This window comes from Nicotiana attenuata, unplaced genomic scaffold, assembly GCF_001879085.1.
Source record: "Nicotiana attenuata strain UT unplaced genomic scaffold, NIATTr2, whole genome shotgun sequence".
In the NCBI taxonomy this organism is placed as follows: domain Eukaryota; kingdom Viridiplantae; phylum Streptophyta; class Magnoliopsida; order Solanales; family Solanaceae; genus Nicotiana; species Nicotiana attenuata.
The window spans coordinates 287,927-307,419 of NW_017670377.1; the positions used below are offsets into that span (position 1 = coordinate 287,927).

Here is a 19,493-nt window from a genome sequence, read left to right on the forward strand (position 1 = left end):
GAGATTGAAGGTTCTTCACAAAAAGAAGAGGAATAGAAAATATGAAAAGAAACTTACGTGCAAAGTTCCACTTTTCTGGGAAAGGCATGTTCTCTTCTCCCACTAACCCACTTGTGGGAGCACAAATGAATCGAGCATACCAACCACAATCCTTGTCATCTTCAGGGCTCACTTGAACCCTCTTACTCCTGGCCACGAGAGTAAACACCCAAGAACGGAATAACTTGGGGAGTAAAGAAGAATCAGATGATAAAAGATGACAGGTAAAGAAGCCAAGTTTGACAAGTATCTAAGGCATGCCACATCCCTCCATACAATAAGACCAATCTGTCCTAAACAGACGTTGAAGAAATGACAAAATTCTATGATGACTGAGTCAATAGGTGATCTAAAACCCAACATAAGGGGATATGTATACACAAAAGAATAACCAGCTTTGAACGAGGTGATCCTTTGATTTGAATTAGGAACTAAAATTGGGAAATCATATTTCCAATGAAAATCTCTCCACACAAGGGAAATCAAACCCTCAGTAATCTGGGAAGGGTAAACATCAACACGATCACGAGAAATCAGGGAAGTGACTTGATTTCTTATCGAGTCTCTATCAGTAAAGAAGGAAAGTTCAGCGGGAATAATCCCATCAACAGTGGGTTCACGAAGTGGTTCACTAGAATCCCTACTTCTAACAGAAGATCTATGTGAAGAAGAAGCCCTAGTTCTAGAAGACGACGGGGTAGTGGTACTGGGTTGAGAACAAGAACCACGGATAGAAACAGATCCTAAACTACGTAACCTTCCACCTTTTCTACTTCTAGTAAGAGCAGATAAAGGGGGAAGTTCATCCACTATAACAACTTTACGGGAATCAGGATTTGAAGAAGACATAGTTGTATGAGAATGTAAAACGTGATGAAGAACGAGAACTATAGAGTACAAAGAACATAGTAGAAAGTTTTTCGTAAAAGCAAAGGCAAATAAGGTATTTATATGAAAAAGCAACTGCCATGTAAAGGGGGTCATGAAGGAAACGTCATGATGAAACATTCACTTCATGACTGGTGCAGCCGCAAAAAAAGCCCTAAAATTCGCTGAAGAGTCGCAGACCCAATTAACGAAGGCCACGTGGAACATGCATTAAATGGAAGTGACATACGACGCGTTGGTTCTGGAGAAGATGTAATGATACATGGGAAAAGGCGGCAAAAATTCCTGCCATAAATACATACCACTTTCCAAATATTCATGTTGGCCCAAGTTCAGTTGAAGTTTTGAAGATTGACAAATGAACTCAGGGAAGGACCTGGTCCATCTTGAGAGACACAGTTAGTCATAACCATTGCACATGGAAGGCACGTGAGGAAGATATGTATTGAAGATTACGCAGCAAATATCTTCTGAATGAAATCGAAAAGGTTGCATTGAGTTCTAAGAAGGACAGTCTCCTTATGATAAGAGAACACAATCCTAAGCTAGGATAAGGATGGGAGTTTGTATTGGTTAAGGACTAAAATCGACTACGGATAAGCATTGGAGTCTCGATCAAACTCTAACTGCTAATCCATTAAATAACCAAGTTGTTCTCTTTTACAGGTAATGCACATAAGCAGAAGTTAAGCATATTTGAGAACAAAAAGATCAAGTCTGATTTGCAAGCAACATATGCGAGATACAAGTGTGCACGTCTGAAGCTACATGAACTAAGATAGAAGAACCAGTTTCATCATTGTGTTTATTCTAAGTCTAGTTCAATTGTAGTAGGTTGTCATATTGTACCTTTCAGCTTTCTTAGAAGCAATTGTATTAGGTACTCTGAGTATTCAAGTTAAGTTAACTTGAAAGTGTCGCAACAGTTGAGGCTGTGTGCTACACTGGGATTAGAGTTAATCCTTAGGTTTACAAAGAGTTTTGTAAATGCAGTTTTTGGCTCAGTGATTTTAGTGGAGTTTGGGAAAATCCTACTGAGTAGTAGGTCGTGGTTTTTTTCACCTTTTGAGCCAGGTGTTTTCCACGTAAAAATCTTTGTGCACTTCACTTTCAGTATTTATTATTCCGCAAACTGCTGTAGTTAGAACACTTAGAAGAACCAGGTTCTTCTAACGCGAAAATTAGGTACCACACAAATCACCCCCCCTCTTGTGTGGTATTGACGTTTATAACATCAATTCAATTGCAGAATATTCGACAAGTAGGGGGACTATTTGTTTTGGTGAAAATAAATATTACGTGGATTTATATGAGTGGTTGATATGACAAGACACGTGGATCAGCAAGAAACGACAGCTGGAGAGATGCATTAAAAGAGGCACGAGTCCTAATAGATACGAGCAAATCACCCATGGGAGGAGAAGATATGGTCGCTCAAGTTTAGGTGGTTACATGAAGAGGTACTGGCGGAATGAATCAAGACATTAAAAAGGAAAGATCCATGAATCATCAATTAATGAGCATGAATGATCTCGAACGTTTGCGAATCTCGTGAACAAGTTATGATTACCAATTATAGAGTCTCATTAATATCATTAATGCTCATAATAATTCGGTCATAAAAGGGGAAAGACGTTGTACTTATAGACTCCTATAAAAGGGAAAAAGATATCATTTGTACCTTTGTTTTAAAAGGCAGAATTGGGACTCCCCGGGGCTCGCCCCAGGGCGGAGCACTCGTAAAACGCCCCTGGGCTTATGTGTGGGGCTTAGTTCCGTGAGGCTTACGCCTCGGCCGTCGGGGCTTACGCCCCAGACACGCCCAACACCCAGCGTACAGGGCTCGCCTAATATAACACTATGCAATTGAGTGTAACTAACCTTGTAAATGCACAAATTTTCTTAATAAATCGTTGACTATTCAAAATTACTTTTTTCTTAATCATAAATCATTAAGTTGAGAGTATTTTATGTCATAATTAAAATAAAAATTATTGCACGTTATCCACTAAGACTATGATAGTAAACTTTAAATAAATCTTTCATTTAAAAAATAGGGAAAATGCATAAGTATCCCTCTGACCTATACCCGGATTTCCAACTACACACTTTTTCTTTGCGGAAATCCTATTACCCCTCTAAACTTATTTTAAATGGAATTATTTACACCCTTAACGCTGACAACCAAACTCTTGGCAAGTGGTGAGCTACACGCGCCCCCACATGTATTTTTAGTACTTTTTTTATTCTTTCTTCTTTTTCTTATCCTTTTTTCTTATTTCTTATTATTCTCATTTTTTTGGTTATTTCATTCTCTTTCTTTTTGTTTTGGTCACCGGCGGCATAAGATGGTGGTCGTCGGAATTTCACAAACATCATTTTTTTTGGCGAATTTTTTCCCCGGCGACAGATTTTTATCCCGATCTAAGTGTGTTTTATTTTATATATATATAAATTTTCTTAAAAGTGTAATTTATGTGTGGGAGGAAGAGAAAAAGAAATAAAAACGAATATAGGCTGAGAAAACTTTTTCCAGTTAAAATTTCAATACATCCTTTTTTTTCGGCGTGGGAAGGTTTTCCGATGATGAATTTTTTCCCCCAAAACTGAGTGTATTTTGCTTCGCTTATGAATAGATCTTTTTGAGAGTTTAATTTGTGTGTGAAAAGAAAAAATAGAAGAAAAACGGTTAGACAAAGTCGTCGGTGAATGAATATCCGCCGGAATTAGAAAAGAAACGAAAAAAAAAAGTAAAAGAAAAAAGACAAAGAAAAACGAAAAGGAAAAGGAAAACAAAAGTAAGAAAAAAATGGTAAAAAATAATAAAAAAGGGCAAAATGCATAAGTACCCCCCTGACCTATACCCGGATTCTCAACTACATACTTTTTCTTTGCGGGAATCCTATTACACCCTAAACTTATTTTAAATGGAATTATTTGCACCCTTAACGCTGACGTGGCAGAGTGTGTGAAAAAATTATTTTCAGATTATTTTTTATTCTTTTTTACCATTTTTTCTTACTTTTTTTCCTTTTCCTTTTCCTTTTCCTTTGTCTTTTTTCTTTTACTTTTTTTCGTTTCTTCTCTAATTCTGGCGGATATTCATTCACCGGCGACTTTGTCTAACCGCTGTTCTTCAATTTTTTCTTTTCACACACAAATTAAACTCTCAAAAAGATCTATTCATAAGCAAAGCAAAATACACTCAGATTTGGAAAAAAAATTCATCATCGGAAAACCTTCCCACGCCGGAAAAAAAAATGATGTATTGAAATTTTAACTGGGAAAAGTTTTCTCAGCTTATATTTATTTTTAGTTTTTTTGCTCTTCCTCCCACACATAAACTATACTTTCAAGAAATTTTTTTTTATATATAAAACAAAACACACTTAGATCGAGATAAAAATATCGCCGGAAAAAAAAATTCGCCGGAAAAATGGTGTTTGTGAAATTCCGACGACCACCATTTTATGCCGCTGGTGACCAAAACAGTAAAAAAGAGAATGAAATAACCAAAAAAAAAATGAGAATAATAAGAAATAAGAAAAAAGGATAAGAAAAAGAAGAAAGAATAAAAAAAGTACTAAAAGTACATGTGGGGGCGCGTGTAGCTCACTACTTGCCAAGAGTTTGGTTGTCAGCGTTAAGGGTGCAAATAATTACATTTAAAATAAGTTTAGGGGGCAATAGGATTCTCGCAAAGAAAAAGTGTGTAGTTGGGAATCCGGGTGTAGGTCAGGGGGGTACTTATGCATTTATAATTTGAAAATCATTTTTTCTTGCTTCTCACTCTCCTTCGGGAGAGTGAAATACACACACTCTCTCACGTCAGCATTAAGGGTGCAAATAATTTCATTTAAAATAAGTTTAGGGGGGTAATAGGATTCCCGCAAAGAAAAAGTGTGTAGTTGGGAATACGGGTATAGGTCAAGGGGGTACTTATGCATTTTCCCTAAAAAATATTTATTTATTAACTTTTGTTATGTCTTTATTATACAATAGTCCATAATTGTTTTATAATTATTTTCCTAAATATTATTTTTTTCATGTTTACGTGATACAATACTTATTAATTTAATAGCTTAGTATTAGCTATCAACTATTTACAAATAAATAGTTATCATGGTATTGTATGGTGAATTATGTGTCACTTTATTAACTTGTTGAAACTTAAAAATAAATGGTGCTAGAGAATCATATTTAAATTGTGAACAATGCTTTTATATAAATTCTCTTTCAAATAGAAAGCATATCAAATAAAAGAAGTATTTTATAAAAAAATAACAAATTATAATATTGAAATTCTTTTAAGATTCATTACTCCTTAAGAGATACGTATAAAATTTCGTATTGAATACATTACTTTTGTTGTTTGAGTTGTAACGATATTGCAGCTAATTTGCATATTATGATATATGTCATACTTATCGTATTATTCATGGTTGAATTATAATTTATAAATATTTTAAATAGATTATTTATTATAATTTTGTGATTTTTAATGTAATTTTTATAAAAAATTCTTGAAATTAGTAAAATTTAAAGATCTGTGGGATTTACGCCCCATGTCTCAGGGCTTACGCCTCGCCTCGTCAGAGATGAAACGCCTCGCCTCACGCCCCCGCCTTTTAAAATATTGATTTGTACAGACTCGTTCTGATTATTATTGGAATACAATTACTTTCTTTTGCTTACTATTGGCTATTTTTACTATCTCATATTCTAATTTCCTTTCTTATCACTAAGTAAATATAGAATTTCTTGATTATTAGTAGCCCGAGTACTTCTTAAAATAAGCTTTAACCGAATTACATAATTTTTGGTTAAACAGTCCCACCGTTGTTCCTATGTGCCAAAATCTCATACAAAACTTTAGAAAATCACTTATTACAATCTCAGATAATTTAAGCTTTAATTAGCAGTTTAGCACACATGCTTTTCGAAGAAAATCTTTTATAAAATAGGAATTTTCCGGTTACCTCGAGCTAGCTTAGCGAAATAGTGCTACAAGGTCAATTTCGTGCTCAGAATGCTCAATCTACAATATTAATTACTATCCAACATAGCCACAAATGTTGGGTTTGGACCTAAGCCAATGGCAACTTAACTCCATCACATGGCCATAAGATTGAGTTATGGCTCAAGCCTCCTCCAAATGATCCAAACCAACCACATTTAGTTTATCCACATCCTACTCAAGTCACAAACTCATGCTAAAATGACAGAACTATCTCTAGTGATCAAAATGTCAACTTCTTGCTTTTTTGAAGAATGTGAATGAAGTTTGAAAATTTAGACAAAATTATGAAATTTTGTGGGTACGACTCATGATATATAAATATTATTTTATTTTTAGTGATATGAATTTGTATTCATTAAAATCTCATGGAATATTTAAAATCAAGTATTCAACAATTTTTAATTTTTTAAATTTCGTACTTTGTCAAATTACGTCTCATGAATTAAAAGGGGCAATTTTTTTATTACTAAAAATTATATGGTCCCAAATGCCCTTGGTCCCATCCGTTGACTATCAGTCTCAGCTTATTGTGATCTGGGTAAATTCGTAAACTCACATAATATCCAGTTCGAGAAAACCCGCTAACAGACAACACCACAAGCGGGTCGAAGCACCAGCTAATTTCCAACAACGGATAATGCCACGTGGATACAATTAGTACGACGTGTCAAGTGGATTACGCTGATGACAACCGCACCCGAATATCCCCACCGACGGAAATGAAACTCAATTCTCACTTTCCTCATTTTCCCGAAAAGTATAAATACCTCTCATTTCTCAACCCTTAATTTTTTTCCTTGCCCTAGACTCTTTTTTCTTCAGCCGCAACATGTTACTCTCAGCTCAAATCCATAAATTCTCTCTTGTTTTCCCTTCAAATCTTCTATTTATCCGTAAAATCAGCTCAAATTAGCTTTTATTTCAGCTTAAATTTGTTCAATTCGCAGTCCATTTGATATGGTTGTGTTGAATTTATGTGAGGGTTTTGTTTGGTGGGGTTTGGTGAGGTGATGGAAACTTTACAGGGTTCTGTTCTGGTGGAGGTGGACGTGTCTAAGCTTATGGGATCGGAAAGTTTCAGCGGCCGTGCTCCTAAATTGGAGAGGTCCTCTGTTGTGACTGCGCCTTCTGTTGATAGGACCAATGATTTAGTCAGACGAAAAGGTATAATTTCCCTTTTTACATTTTCCGGTTGGATTAACTTATATACCTGACAGTTTAAAAGGTTTTTAGATTATTTGTGGGTTTCTATTCATGTTTGATATAGAAAGTTATCTGTAATTGATTATTAAGTGATCTGGTCATGTAAATATTCACTGTTACTGTCTAAAAGTTGGATTTAAGTTATATAGACTGACAACGTAGTAATCCTCAATTTTTTTACACCATCAGTATAATTTAACTATTACAGTAGGTTACTTACCATTTATTTTGAGGTTACCGTTATTAAATAGAGTTACCTGCAATCACCTTATGATGGACTTGATTGTGTAAATATTTTCTGCACCATCAATTCATAGAATTTAAACACTTTGGGGTTTAATATGGCTATTTTTTTTCTCCTTACTAGTAGAACTTTAGCTTGTGATGGCTAAAAGCAGAGCTTTTTCATTTTCTCCATTTTGGGGTAAAAGTTAGCTTTGCTCGTTATGTACAGTCTAGGAAGGTTTAGTGTTAGTTTATTGCAAGATTTTCTGGATGGGTAGATATTATATTTGCATATTGTGTTGAACTAACTGAGACAGCTAAAACTGTTAGCCTCAAGTTAAGATATTGACGAATTTGTTTATAAAAAATTTACGGCTGAGACAGACTGAGGAGGATACCCGGTCTTCATGGGAAATACTTTGGGTCAGCTTAGTACATTGATCTTTCAGGATTTGAATGATATTACTATCTGTTATTAGCTGGGTATTGTCAAGAAATGTAATGTATACTATGGTGGAATTTACTAACTGGTCAATTATGTAGTTCATCACACGGCAGTTGAAATTATTAGTGGAAAGGGTGATTTGCTAGTAATAAGACGTCATATGCGCCTTAGAACATTTCATGTTATTTCTAATTCTCGGAACCCATTGAGGCAGAGAGCACAAATGCATGTATTTGTTTTATTTTAGCATTTCTTTTGAAACACTAAAGCAGGTAATGTTCAAACCTGGAAACCTGTAAGTTATACTGCTAATGGTGCATCCAGTTTAACATACTATTTTCCCAATATTATTATCTGAGGTGTGATTTGTGCCATTAAAACCTCAGAGTTAGCTTTTTGGAGTAAGATGTCCGAGAGTGAATTCTCTGGTCATCAATCCATACATAGTGCCGAGGATGCTTCAGAAGACCACAGTTTCAGGAGCATAAATACTAAGCTTCCATTGACACTTGGGTTAGAGGCTACTCAATCACATCGGATTTTTGGGAAGGTGGGCAGAAATAGTATTTCTAATTCTAAGAGATCAAGGATAGTGCATATGGACGTTTCTGCAAATAAAATTGGTGAAGATGGAAAAGGCTTTAGTACTGAGCTTTCAGCAAATCCTACAAATTGCAAAAATGGAGGTAATGCCCAATATACATGTATATTCTTCATCACAGTTATCCATGTGTTCTTATGAATTGGCTGGGACCAGTCTTAATTTTATGTATGGCATCCACTCGCAGATGGCACTGGAAATGCCTACGGGTCATGTATCTATTTTTGATTTTTCAAGTCTGTGTAATGGTTTTAATTGCTGTTTCTGAAAATCACTACATTCCAATGATGCCTTGTGTAAGTTATGCTTGAAAACCTTAAAGAAAGTAACATGTGGTATTAGTTTGAGAAAAATAAGATTCTAATAGTTCCCCTTTCAAGAAGTGCAAGCAGTCTACTTAGTAAACTAAATATTTGCCCTTTGGTACCTCTGAGGAACCTATTCATGTTACAAGGACATTGGGCGTTGCCCCCACGCCTTTCCCTCATTTCCTTTATAGGCTCCGCAAAAAATTGTTCATTATGAAAGTGATATGCTTCTTTGTCACCTACATCTTTGAAAACATTGGTGGCTACCCGCTCCTACACAATTCAGAGTATAGAGAGTATAGAACAAACGAGATTCAACTTTACTGTTGGACCAAACTACAACTAGCTATTTATTTTAGTTGTCCCAAAAACAAAATTGGTTGCAAAGTTGCAACCTTATTGTAATATATATGATAGTGTTGCACCCAAGGGTATGGCTTAGCTGTCGATGAAGTTGGAACAAATCTCGAAAGACCAGGATCCAAATCCCAATAGAGGGGAAAGGTTAGGTGATTTCTTTCCATCTCTCTAAACCTTGGTGGATAGAGTTACCGGATACCTATGTTGGTTGGAGGTAGCAGCTACCTAGTAGATTGTCCAAGGCAAAGAAAAATGTAGGGAAATGCCAAGGTCGGTTGGGGTCTTAAGCGCAAATCATAATTAATGTGTATATTGTTTAGTGAAGAGAAGCGCAAAAAATATAAAATATTTATTATTAGATTCAAAAGTAATAATAAGCACCAAGAAATTTTTTATGAGCATTGAGCAGAGGAATTGAAAAAACTGCAATTAGGTGAAGTATAGTAAAATCATGGATATCATATTTAAAACCTTTTAAATTTTTTAATTAAATGCAAAGATTTAGTTTTAAGATTCATTTTTATGTTAACATTCTCACCCGTAACAGTTTCTTACAATTGATATGTTGTTTACCTGCTATATTTATTCTTTAGTATCCTCTTCTTCAATACAGAGCTCATGAACTTTGAGGAGCACGCCTTAATGTTTTCGTGCATGAGCTGAAGCACCCCTATGCAAGATACATACGTACCTGCTTTGCATCTAGTTTTAGTGCTTAAGCGCGCAAAGGTGCACCTTTAACCCCCCCAATAAAAAAACACTGATGTATAAGAAATATAATAATGGTACATGTAGCTTACTCTAGCCTTCCTTTGCCTTGGATCATGTTTTTAATATGGAGAGCTAGACTTCATTGTTCTCCTTTTTCCCCTTTTTTCATATAGAAGATTCAAAAGAGATTTATATCACTTGTATTTAAAATATTTATATTTTAGACAAAGCTCATAATTAATTGTCAGGAGCTTGCTGCAATTCAGTTGTTTAATTTTTGCTCAAAAGCTACATGCCCCTTATTATCCTAAGCCTGGAAGACCTGTATGGATAAGATTGCTTTTAAAGTAACTGCAGCTTGGATCATCTCAACTGACTGTAACACATAATTAAAATTACTGTGTGGATAGAATCTAGGATCTCGATACACCAGGAAAGGCTTGCCAAATGTATTATCACATGGGTAATATCATACATGGAATGCTGTAAAGATTGAATGAGAAATCCAATCAGCAATCTAGTTTTTTTTCGCATTTTCTTTCTCGGAAGCAACTTCAATTGCGGATAGCAAATGTGCAAAAGTGCGGAGTTGCTATATATCCTGCCATAAATTTGACTAATGTTGAAGCTAAATTTATATCTTCTATGACATTAAAGCTAAATCGCTTTTATTTCCAAATAGGTCCATGGTTGTTGTGTTGCCTACTGACTCACTGCAGTGCTGACCTTTGTACGAAGTGCGTTGCTGATGAATCAGCTAAAATATATTGCTGGTTGTATCTTTTAGGCTCTTAAGGAGTACAGCTAAACCACCAGAACAGAAGCTGCATTACTCATTTAATAGAAGCTTAAAATGTGTTTCTAGTTTAGCTTGTCTAAATGCCTCATGTGCTAAGAAATGTTTTAGTTCATTTTCAGTTTTGCTAAACCTTATAAAGAGTCATAACAAAGACCAATGAGGTCAGATGTATAGTACTAATTAAGCAATTCCCCGTCTTCCATCTATTTTATAAGATATTAAAGATATTCTAAAAGAGATATGGTATTAAATGATTAACGAAGTGCCTGCATGGCCAAGTGGTAAGAGCATAGTGCTTGATGTGTGGGTTAGACGCACGTTACGAGTTCGAACCCTGCCACAAAGAAAAGCTTTGTATTTACGCGGAGGAGGGTTTAAGGACGGCGTCCGCTGAGTTTTGAGTTCAAGAATTTCAAGAGAGAGATTAACAAAGTATTTTGAAGGATATAACCCATTTTCTCTGATCTCATTGGACCTCCTGTCTGTACTCTATTGAAATTGTCCACTTGTTTGCAAATTGAAAGAATATACTTGCAAAATGTAGATACCCCTTAGCACTTACAGTGACAAATATGCAGCAGGGAGTTGGAATCTTCTACTGATAGATTAAGCTGATGAAGGGACTGTTTTAATATTTATTTAGATTTTCATGCCATTAACTCTTGAAGGGTGGCGTAATGATTTCCTGTTCAGCTTTCATTCATTCTTTTCAATTTGTTTTTGCGGTAGAAATATCTTTGAACTTATTTAATTGTAATGCTTTCTCGAGTTATCTGTTTTGAAGTATGTAAATGTATTAATATATCAGCTTTGTGTTTAAGTTTTTATTTGAATACTTCTAAAATATATAAAATGGTTCTAGTAAAATGATTTATTCGTGGAATCTATTCTAACTTTGTCAGAGAGGACTCAAGTGGTTAAGCAAAGGCAGAATTCTAGTGGCAAGCGAAGCGATAGAAGAAATGGCAAAGTTACTAAAAGTAATTTCTCTTTAAAGAGCTTGGTTGGCTTCGGTTCAGCTGCTGGAGGAAGAAACTTTCTTGGTATGTATTATTCTGTTTCTTCCAAATACTTCAGAAGAATTACCATTCCGTGTGTCTTCTAGTACTAGGTTTACGACCAAAGAACTCTGTTCTTCTTCTTCTTCTTCTTCTTTTTTTTTTTTTTTTAAATTTAAACCTGCATTCCAAGTTTTTAACTATGAAAAATATAAATCAAACTTTATTTTTTAACCTTCTGTTTTTGCCACTTACACCTGGCTTCCGCACTTTCCTTTTCCAAGGTCATACGCTGGATTCCCTTGATGGTGCACTTGTTTCCCTTTAAGATGTTTAAAAACTGAAAACTGTTAACTACAGTTTAATTTCTTCCTATGTCATTTCTTTTCTTTCGGAATCTTCACGTTCTTTAAACATGGTTAATTATCTAGTAACCATGTGTTTTTGTTGCTGAGAGCTGTATTTGAGCTGTAAAATTATGGCTTTGCCATGTAACACCATTTATCCTAAACCAATGCACCAAATTCTTTTCCATCATCTGCAAATTCTTCAATTCAGATGCTAAAGAGTTTCCTTTTGCCTCACAGCAGCATTACTTCCCGACCATGAATATTCTTCTTTTGTTGGTGGACTGATTTTCATGATAACTGTACTATTGACCAAGGATATTGTTGGTTCACTTGGTAATTCTTCATTAAGTCCCAAAAGATGTAAAACATACATTTGAGACAAACGTTACTTGATAATCTTTGTCAAATATATCTTCTTAAATACTTTTTGCACATGCATGTTTGTAACACGTTCTTTCAAATGAAAGATGTTTTGCTAAGCATCATTGGTTCGGGCATGTGCATCACGACGTCAATGAAGGCCAAAAATACTTACTGCTATAACTTTAATTTGAATCAAATGTTTATTTTGCATAGTCATTTCTGTGAGGAGATATATAAGCCAAAACCTACAAGAAGTCTCAAGTCATGGCAATCTATTTATACTAGATGTAATTTTATATAAGATACTCTAACTACCTAGCCAAGTGAAAGGTTGCACTTTCACACTAGCAGACAGTGTGATATACTTGTTTTATGCATCTTTTGGACTCAGAATTGTCTAGGTAATAAGTCAGTGCAATGCATCTGATCATGTCAATACAATAGACCTGCATTTGGCAAAATAGCTCGTGTAAAGTATGTCTGATTTGTGGTACCCTGACATTTAATCCTTGACTTGTACATATTGTTAGATAAAATAGCTATCTTAAAGTATGTTCTTTCTAGCTTTTGCTGTATCCTGGAACTTATTCGGTTGATCAACAACATTCTTTGGTCGTTCTTGGTGTTAGCATTCACCAACTGGTTATATACATAGATGTTCTGAGGAACTGACAAGGGATATCTGATTCAGGAATCTATGGCTTGAAATCTGATGTCATGGATGTCACAAAAGATGTAGATGATCTGCCTTTGAGGGAACTACTTGATGGCAGTTATAAATGTGCACCTTCTCCCAAAGATAAGGGAAACAAAGCTTCAAGTTCAAATGACAGTCTCATGCAGTTGGTTAGAGATGCTAACTCCATGCTTCGACTTCAGAAGTCTGTACAGACGCAGAATTATTCTTGTGTTGATAGCAGTGTCTCTTGTGTCCATGCTTATACTGGCCCTTCTTCAGAAAGTCGAGATGATGGAGACAAGGAAGAGACCAGGATTGATAATCCGTCTTCTTTTAATCAGGTGAGTTTTTGAGGTTATTTGTTACTGAAACTGAATCTTGACGGTCCACTTGGTCAAGCAAGTCTGCTTCATGTCCTAGTATTCTTGATTCTGTTTTTGGTCAAGCAAGGCTGCTTCATGTCCAAGTCTGCTTCTTGATTCTTTTAAACCCCTATTGTGTACTGGATCTGGATGTATGAAAATTGAAAAGCATTCTTATCCACGGAACTGAGGCTTGTCAAAACCATAGAAACCTAGATCCTATTATTCTGGTTTGGTAGCATCTATGCAAGTCGTATTCTTAAGAATGGAGGAATTACTCCATTTGTTCTAAAAGGAATGGTGGAGCTTGAAGTACGAGGTGAAACCATCTATTTTTGGTATGCATTTGGACATCAATCACTTTACTTTTTTGGATAAAATCTACATATTAGAAGCCTTACAAAAGTACTACAAATCACAATCAATTACAACTATAGTTACGAAAAGAATAGTTGAGAAAAATGTAGCCAAGCGAGAAACTGACTCTTCAAATACCAATGTCATATAAAAATGGGACATACATAGTGTTTCTAGGTTCTCAAGGAAAAACAAGAAAATGCCATTAACTTTAAATGCTCACCGCCTATGTATTTTCCCCTTTTCTTCTCATAGGTACAGGAACATTGTCGCAAGGTCCAAACAGTTGCGACAATGCTTCATGCTCCATCATATACGCCAACGGATGTGTTGGAGCGCCTTGCGCTTGCTCCATCCAAGGATTTAGATTCTTTCCTCATGGACACAGTCAAGCCTGCATCTTCAAGAAATTGTAGTGATCTTCGTCTAGGCAAGCCATCATCTCAGCGAAATGGTTTGCCTCCCTTTCCTTGGTCACATACATACTCTGGGCATCCTAAAACTGTTCCTGATTCAGCTAAATTATCTACAAGTAAGACGGTTTGCCAAGGCAGATGGGTAAGAGTGGAAAACACTTTGACTCCGCTGAAAGGTTCTACTGGTTTCCTTGTGGAATTGCAATCACTCACTGACAATCACAAACTAGTTCCAACAGGAGTTCAAGTTTCAGAAAATGTAAATGCTTCAACAAACTCTGATACCCTTACTGTGTGTGAAAGGATTTCATCGTCAATTGGAGCCATCAGCACTTCTGAAGTGCCCCCGGGTAATTTTCTCTGTGGCTCGAGTACGGAGTTGCTACAGTTTTTGAATGAATATGCAGTTTCTGCTTTCAGCACTCTGCTAGATGGATAAAAGTGTACATTTGTTGCGTGGTCCACATTTCTCTTGCTTTCTGATTGTTTGATGTATCCCAATTTCGATATGATTGTGCTTAGATGTGCGACCTGTGGGCGCTAACGAAAGAGTTATCCTAATTTGAAATCTATCCATCACAAGTTTCTGGAATGATTTATCTGCTATTAGTATGGATAGAGATTTCATATGGGTCAACCCGTATTCTTTGCATTCTTTGAGTTTCTATGGAATATCCATCACGTTGCATAAGTTGCTTTATTAATTGCTAGTTTGTATAATAGGTCACCAAGCATCATGTCTAAAGAGTATTAGATCTTGACAAAATCATACTGCATGATATGAAGAAATGATTCAGTATATGCATTGGTGCACGTTCTCCATTTGGTTCCCAAGAATGTTAAATCTTGTCAAAACTCTTATCTCATGCATGTTGTGCAAGACGTTTTTATCCTTGCAAAGCTCATTATATATCTAATGGTAGCAGCTGACTCTCCAAGAATATTGGTTGCTGCTGAGACACTTTGCGAGATTGCGACGCATTCATTGAGGCAGAACACTGAAGAAACAGTGAAGTTGCTGAAAAGACCTTGTCAGAAGGTCATGAAAGCTTGTAAGTTGACGGAGAAATCTGAAAAACAATCCATAGCACCAAAACCAGTGGTGGGATCAAATAATCTGGTTGAAATTGCTGATGGGATACTTCCTTCGAAGAAAGTTCGTCTTTCAGTCAACTTTAGAAAACCTGAGCGGAAAGGACCAGTACCTTGTTCAGCTCAATCAATAAGATCATCTCCTGTCGAATCTTTTAGGGACTCAGAAGGTTTCAGTACCAGCTTTGTAAATAAACCATGTATGATTCCCCCATACACAAGGGTGATGGATAAGGCTTGTAGTAGTGAGCAGAAGCTGAGGAAGGTAGCCAATGGAGTGGAACCTAGGAGATGACAGAATGTTGGACTGAGCTCATTATGGTGTTGGAGCAGACAAGGACCCTTACTGTTTGCATTTGTCTATTCCTTCTAACTGCTGTTAGACATGCAAAATATGTAGGATTTGTATAGCCTGTCTCACTGGAAGAAATGAATGTTGTAATCTTATGCTGGGTTGGGGGGGCCATTGGGCTTGTACCATTACTTGTAAGATGGATGCCAGATACATAGTTTCGGCATTGCCTCAGTGTACATCATTGATGAGGCAATAGTAGAAAAGTTCTCTCTTTAGGCTCTGGTTTTCCGGCCATTTATTATGTACGTGTAAATGTATTCATCATGTAATATCACTGCGCAGGACATTTTCATACTCTTGTGTTTGTTATAGAATTTTTAATAGGTCGTCTTATTTTATCTCCCCCGTGGTTTGCTCAAAGGATGTAACTCATTGCTTATGGAAAATATAAATGCTCAATGATTATTTACGTATTTACGTTTTGCTTAAAACCCTTCTCGGTGTTCTCTAACGAATGATCCTTACACTCTGAAAAGTTTGAAACTATTATCACTATAATACCTGGCATAAAGAAGAAATTTTGGGCCTTTTGAGTCCTCTATGCATGGCTCGGAATGGAATGACAATAACGAACCACCGTCACTATTGTTAGCGGCAGAGCTCTGAGGTTATGCTTTGCCAGAGTGTATTATCCCTCAATTCCAAACATTCGGCTCGCTCTCAATATCAACTCATCAAAATACACGTGAAATCACGCAGGGTAGACAAAACAAAGGAAAAATGACTTCAAATCACCCAAAAGAAGTTACAAATAAAAAACCGCTGTGCGTCTGCCGGGAGTCGAACCCGGGTCTATTGCTTGGAAGGCAATTATCCTAACCGTTGGACTACAAACGCTTGTTGTATGACAATCTCTAACAGCGGTTTTATCACGTTACTTATCAATTCACTTTCATTGTTTGGAAAGAGTTGAGGTAGGGGAAAGGGAAATATTGATACGAATCAGGGCTCTAGAAACAAACGCATGTTGAGTAAAAAGACAACCTTAAAACGTCTTTTATTTATTTTTCCCTTCAAGAAAAACGGATTTCTGTTATGTGCTAATTTACACAAACAGAAGCATCTTCTTTGTTGGTAAGTTAACAGAAGTCCACTTATAGAAGAATATGAATATTCAGTTCTAACTAAGAAAATGTAACAACATAACTCCTTTGTCCTTGTACAGGTACCAACACCTTATTCATTTTACTTGTTGCCTGAGCGTAATGTGAATTAAGTTCCACGATTACTTTTCACTTTCTGTTTGAGTAATTGTTATGTCCTGTCTTGTCACATTTGATGTTCGTAACTTAAAAACAAACAAGATAAGTAGTTGATATGAAGGCAGGCTTAGCTAAGATTTAAGAGGGCGGTGTAACGAACCGACCGGTCGTTTTAAGCTCTTGCGCGTCGTTCGGCAGTTTGAGGCCATGAGTACCTTCACTTTAGGTATTAAGACTTGTACGCGTGGTCGGAATTGAAATTCGGGAAGGTCGGGGTCGATTTGGAAAGAGAATTCTTATTTCGGAAGCTTTAAGTTGGAAGAATTGGCTAAGTTGTGATTTTTGAGTAAACGACCTCGGAATCGGGATTTGAAGGTTCCAACAAGTTCGTATGATGATTCTGGACTTGGGCATATGTCCGGATTGGGTTTTGGATGACCCGGGAGCATTTCGACGCCTATTGTGGAAGCTAGCATTTTAGAAGAATTTCATAAGTTTAGGTTGAAGTGCATTTCAAAGTAATCAATGTCCGTTTTGGGATTCCGAGTCTGGGAATAGCTCTGTATGGTGATTCTAGGTCCGGAAGAGGATTCGGAGGTCCATAGGTCAGTTTGGGGTCATTTGGCTAAAGTTAGAAATTTGAAGGTTTTTGAGAAGTTTGACCAGAAGTGGACCTTTTGATATCGGGATCGGGATCGGAATCCGATTCCGAAAGTTGAAATAGGTCCGTAATGTCGAATACAACTTGTGTGCAAAATTTGAGGTCAATCAGACGTGATTTGATAGGTTTCGGCATCCAATATAGAAGTTGATGTTCTAAAGTTCATAAAGCTTGGGGTATGATTCATGACTTCGGCGTTGTTTAATGTGATTTGAGGCCTCAAGCAAGTCCGCGTTATGTTTTGGAACTGGTGGGTGTGATTGGACGGGGTCCCGGGGGCCTCGAATGGATTCCGGGTGGTTAATGGATCGAACTTGGAATTCGAGAAAGAGCTGAAGTAGCTAGTGTCTGGTGCAATCGCACCTGAGTGAAAAGGGCCGCAAGTGCAAGCCAGCAGGTGCGGCGTTATGGTCGCAGAAGCGGTCCTAGACCACCTGGGCAAAGGGCCGCAAATGCGGAGCTGGGGGCGCTGATGCGCATCTGCAGAAGCGGATAGGGCATCGCAGAAGCGGGGTTAAACCTTTGGCGTTGGACCGCACGAGCGGTCAAGGCTCCGCAGAAGCGTGACCGCAGGAGTGGGTTTTTGTCCGTAGAAACGGACTTGGCTGAGCTTGATTGAAAGTCGCACCTGCGATAATGTCCGCAGGTGTGGAGCCGCAGAAGTGGCTAGTGGACCGCAGATATGGGCAGAATGGTTCTTTTAAAATTGGGATTTGGCCCATTTTCTCTCATTTTCTCTTGGTTGGACGATTTTTGGAGAGCTCCAAGTGGAGATTTCATCATTCAAGTAAAGATAAGTAATTCCCACCTCATTTTAAGTTAAATATATGGATTTTTAAGGATTTAAACATGAAAATTGGTGGAAATTGTGGAGTTTTTGGTAGAAAACCTAGAAATTTATATTCTTGGATTTTGGCCACGAAATTGGACGTGGAATTTGGAATAAGTTATATATTTATGTTCCTTGTGTTATGGGTAAAGTTTATTTTCGAAAATTTTCCGAATCCAGCCACGTGGGCCCGAGGGCGATTTTTATCAACTTTTCGTTTGGGGTTAGAAATTGTTATACATTGGATTATTATGAGTATTTGAGTATATATTTATGGGTTTGCACAATTATTGACTGGTCTTGGAGCCTTGGCATCGGTTTGAATCGTCGGAAGGGCTTGAGAGCTGAATATGGAACTTTGAGGCGAGGTAAGTCTCCTTTCTAACCTCGTAAGAAGGAATTAACCCCATAGGTTAAATAATTTGATATGTGTTCCTATTTGCAAGGGTTACGTATTCACGAGGTGACGAGAGTCCGTGCGTAGCTTCTATTATGCTTAAGTCCGGGTAGTCTAAGACCCAAATCATGCTATACTTGCGATGTCTGCAACCTTCTTGTTAATTTGATTGTTTAAATCACATTGAACTTGGTAAAGGAATTTTAAAAGGATAAAATTCATTTTCTAGACCGTTAAATGAGAATTTGCATTTCCTTGAACAATTTCCCCTTAATAGATTCTTGATTTTGTTGTTTGAATGTGTTTATCTTTTTGTGAAGCGGGCCGAACGCCTCAACAAATTTAATAGATGCATCTATGGTTCGAGCCGTTCGACCCTCGGTAGTGCACATTTTATATTTATATGTTGGATCGGCGACATCAGCATGATTTGGGCCTGATTGAATTGATTGCTTTGGAAATTATGATAAATGATATTACCTCTTTGTCTTAAGATAAATTGTTAAATTATGAGAAATAAATTTGGAGATTTCTTTGGTATAAAAGAATTTCTTACTTACTTCATAATATTGAGCTTACAGCCGTTCTATACAACCCATGTTTAAATTATATTTTTGGTATTTTACTTATAGCCCATAGTAAGTATCGGAGTCGACCCCTCGTCACTAATTTTTCGAGGTTAGACTGGATAATTACTGGGTACGCGTTGTTTTTGTACTCATACTACACTTGCAGTATTGTATAGGCACACACACACACACACACACACACACACATATGTATATATAGTGGCCTTGTGGGCGCAGCAGCGTGGTTAATGCGGGGACTTAGGT

General features: G+C 36.8%; 1 protein-coding gene and 1 non-coding gene across 3 annotated transcripts; one reads left to right on the top strand and one right to left on the bottom strand.

The window, feature by feature from the left end:
• The first annotated feature begins 6,728 nt into the window (after nucleotides 1-6,728).
• LOC109238591 lies at nucleotides 6,729-15,911 on the top strand. 2 transcript variants are annotated; one of them, XM_019405074.1, is made up of 6 exons: nucleotides 6,729-7,111; nucleotides 8,207-8,506; nucleotides 11,502-11,642; nucleotides 13,002-13,330; nucleotides 13,964-14,474; nucleotides 15,048-15,911. In XM_019405074.1, exons 1-6 carry the CDS (start codon nucleotides 6,958-6,960, stop codon nucleotides 15,509-15,511), a joined length of 1,899 nt encoding a protein of 632 aa, XP_019260619.1. In that variant the 5' UTR covers nucleotides 6,729-6,957; the 3' UTR covers nucleotides 15,512-15,911. The 2 variants fall into 2 exon arrangements, with proteins under 2 accessions (XP_019260619.1, XP_019260620.1); XM_019405075.1 differs by having other exon boundaries at nucleotides 6,730-7,111; nucleotides 15,051-15,911.
• A 425-nt stretch (nucleotides 15,912-16,336) lies between these two features.
• Nucleotides 16,337-16,408, bottom strand: TRNAG-UCC. Its single transcript has one exon. It is a non-coding gene; the product is annotated as a tRNA-Gly (tRNA).
• Nucleotides 16,409-19,493: the final 3,085 nt, after the last annotated feature.

What these genes read in the sequence shown, in the direction of transcription:
- LOC109238591 (XM_019405074.1), top strand. Translation starts at nt 6,958, where the DNA reads ATGGAAACTTTACAGGGTTCTGTTCTGGTGGAGGTGGACGTGTCTAAG. An exon ending in TACAAATTGCAAAAATGGAG is followed by an intron (nt 8,507 to 11,501) that starts GTAATGCCCAAT and finishes TAACTTTGTCAG; the next exon opens with AGAGGACTCAAGTGGTTAAG. An exon ending in ATCCGTCTTCTTTTAATCAG is followed by an intron (nt 13,331 to 13,963) that starts GTGAGTTTTTGA and finishes TTCTTCTCATAG; the next exon opens with GTACAGGAACATTGTCGCAA.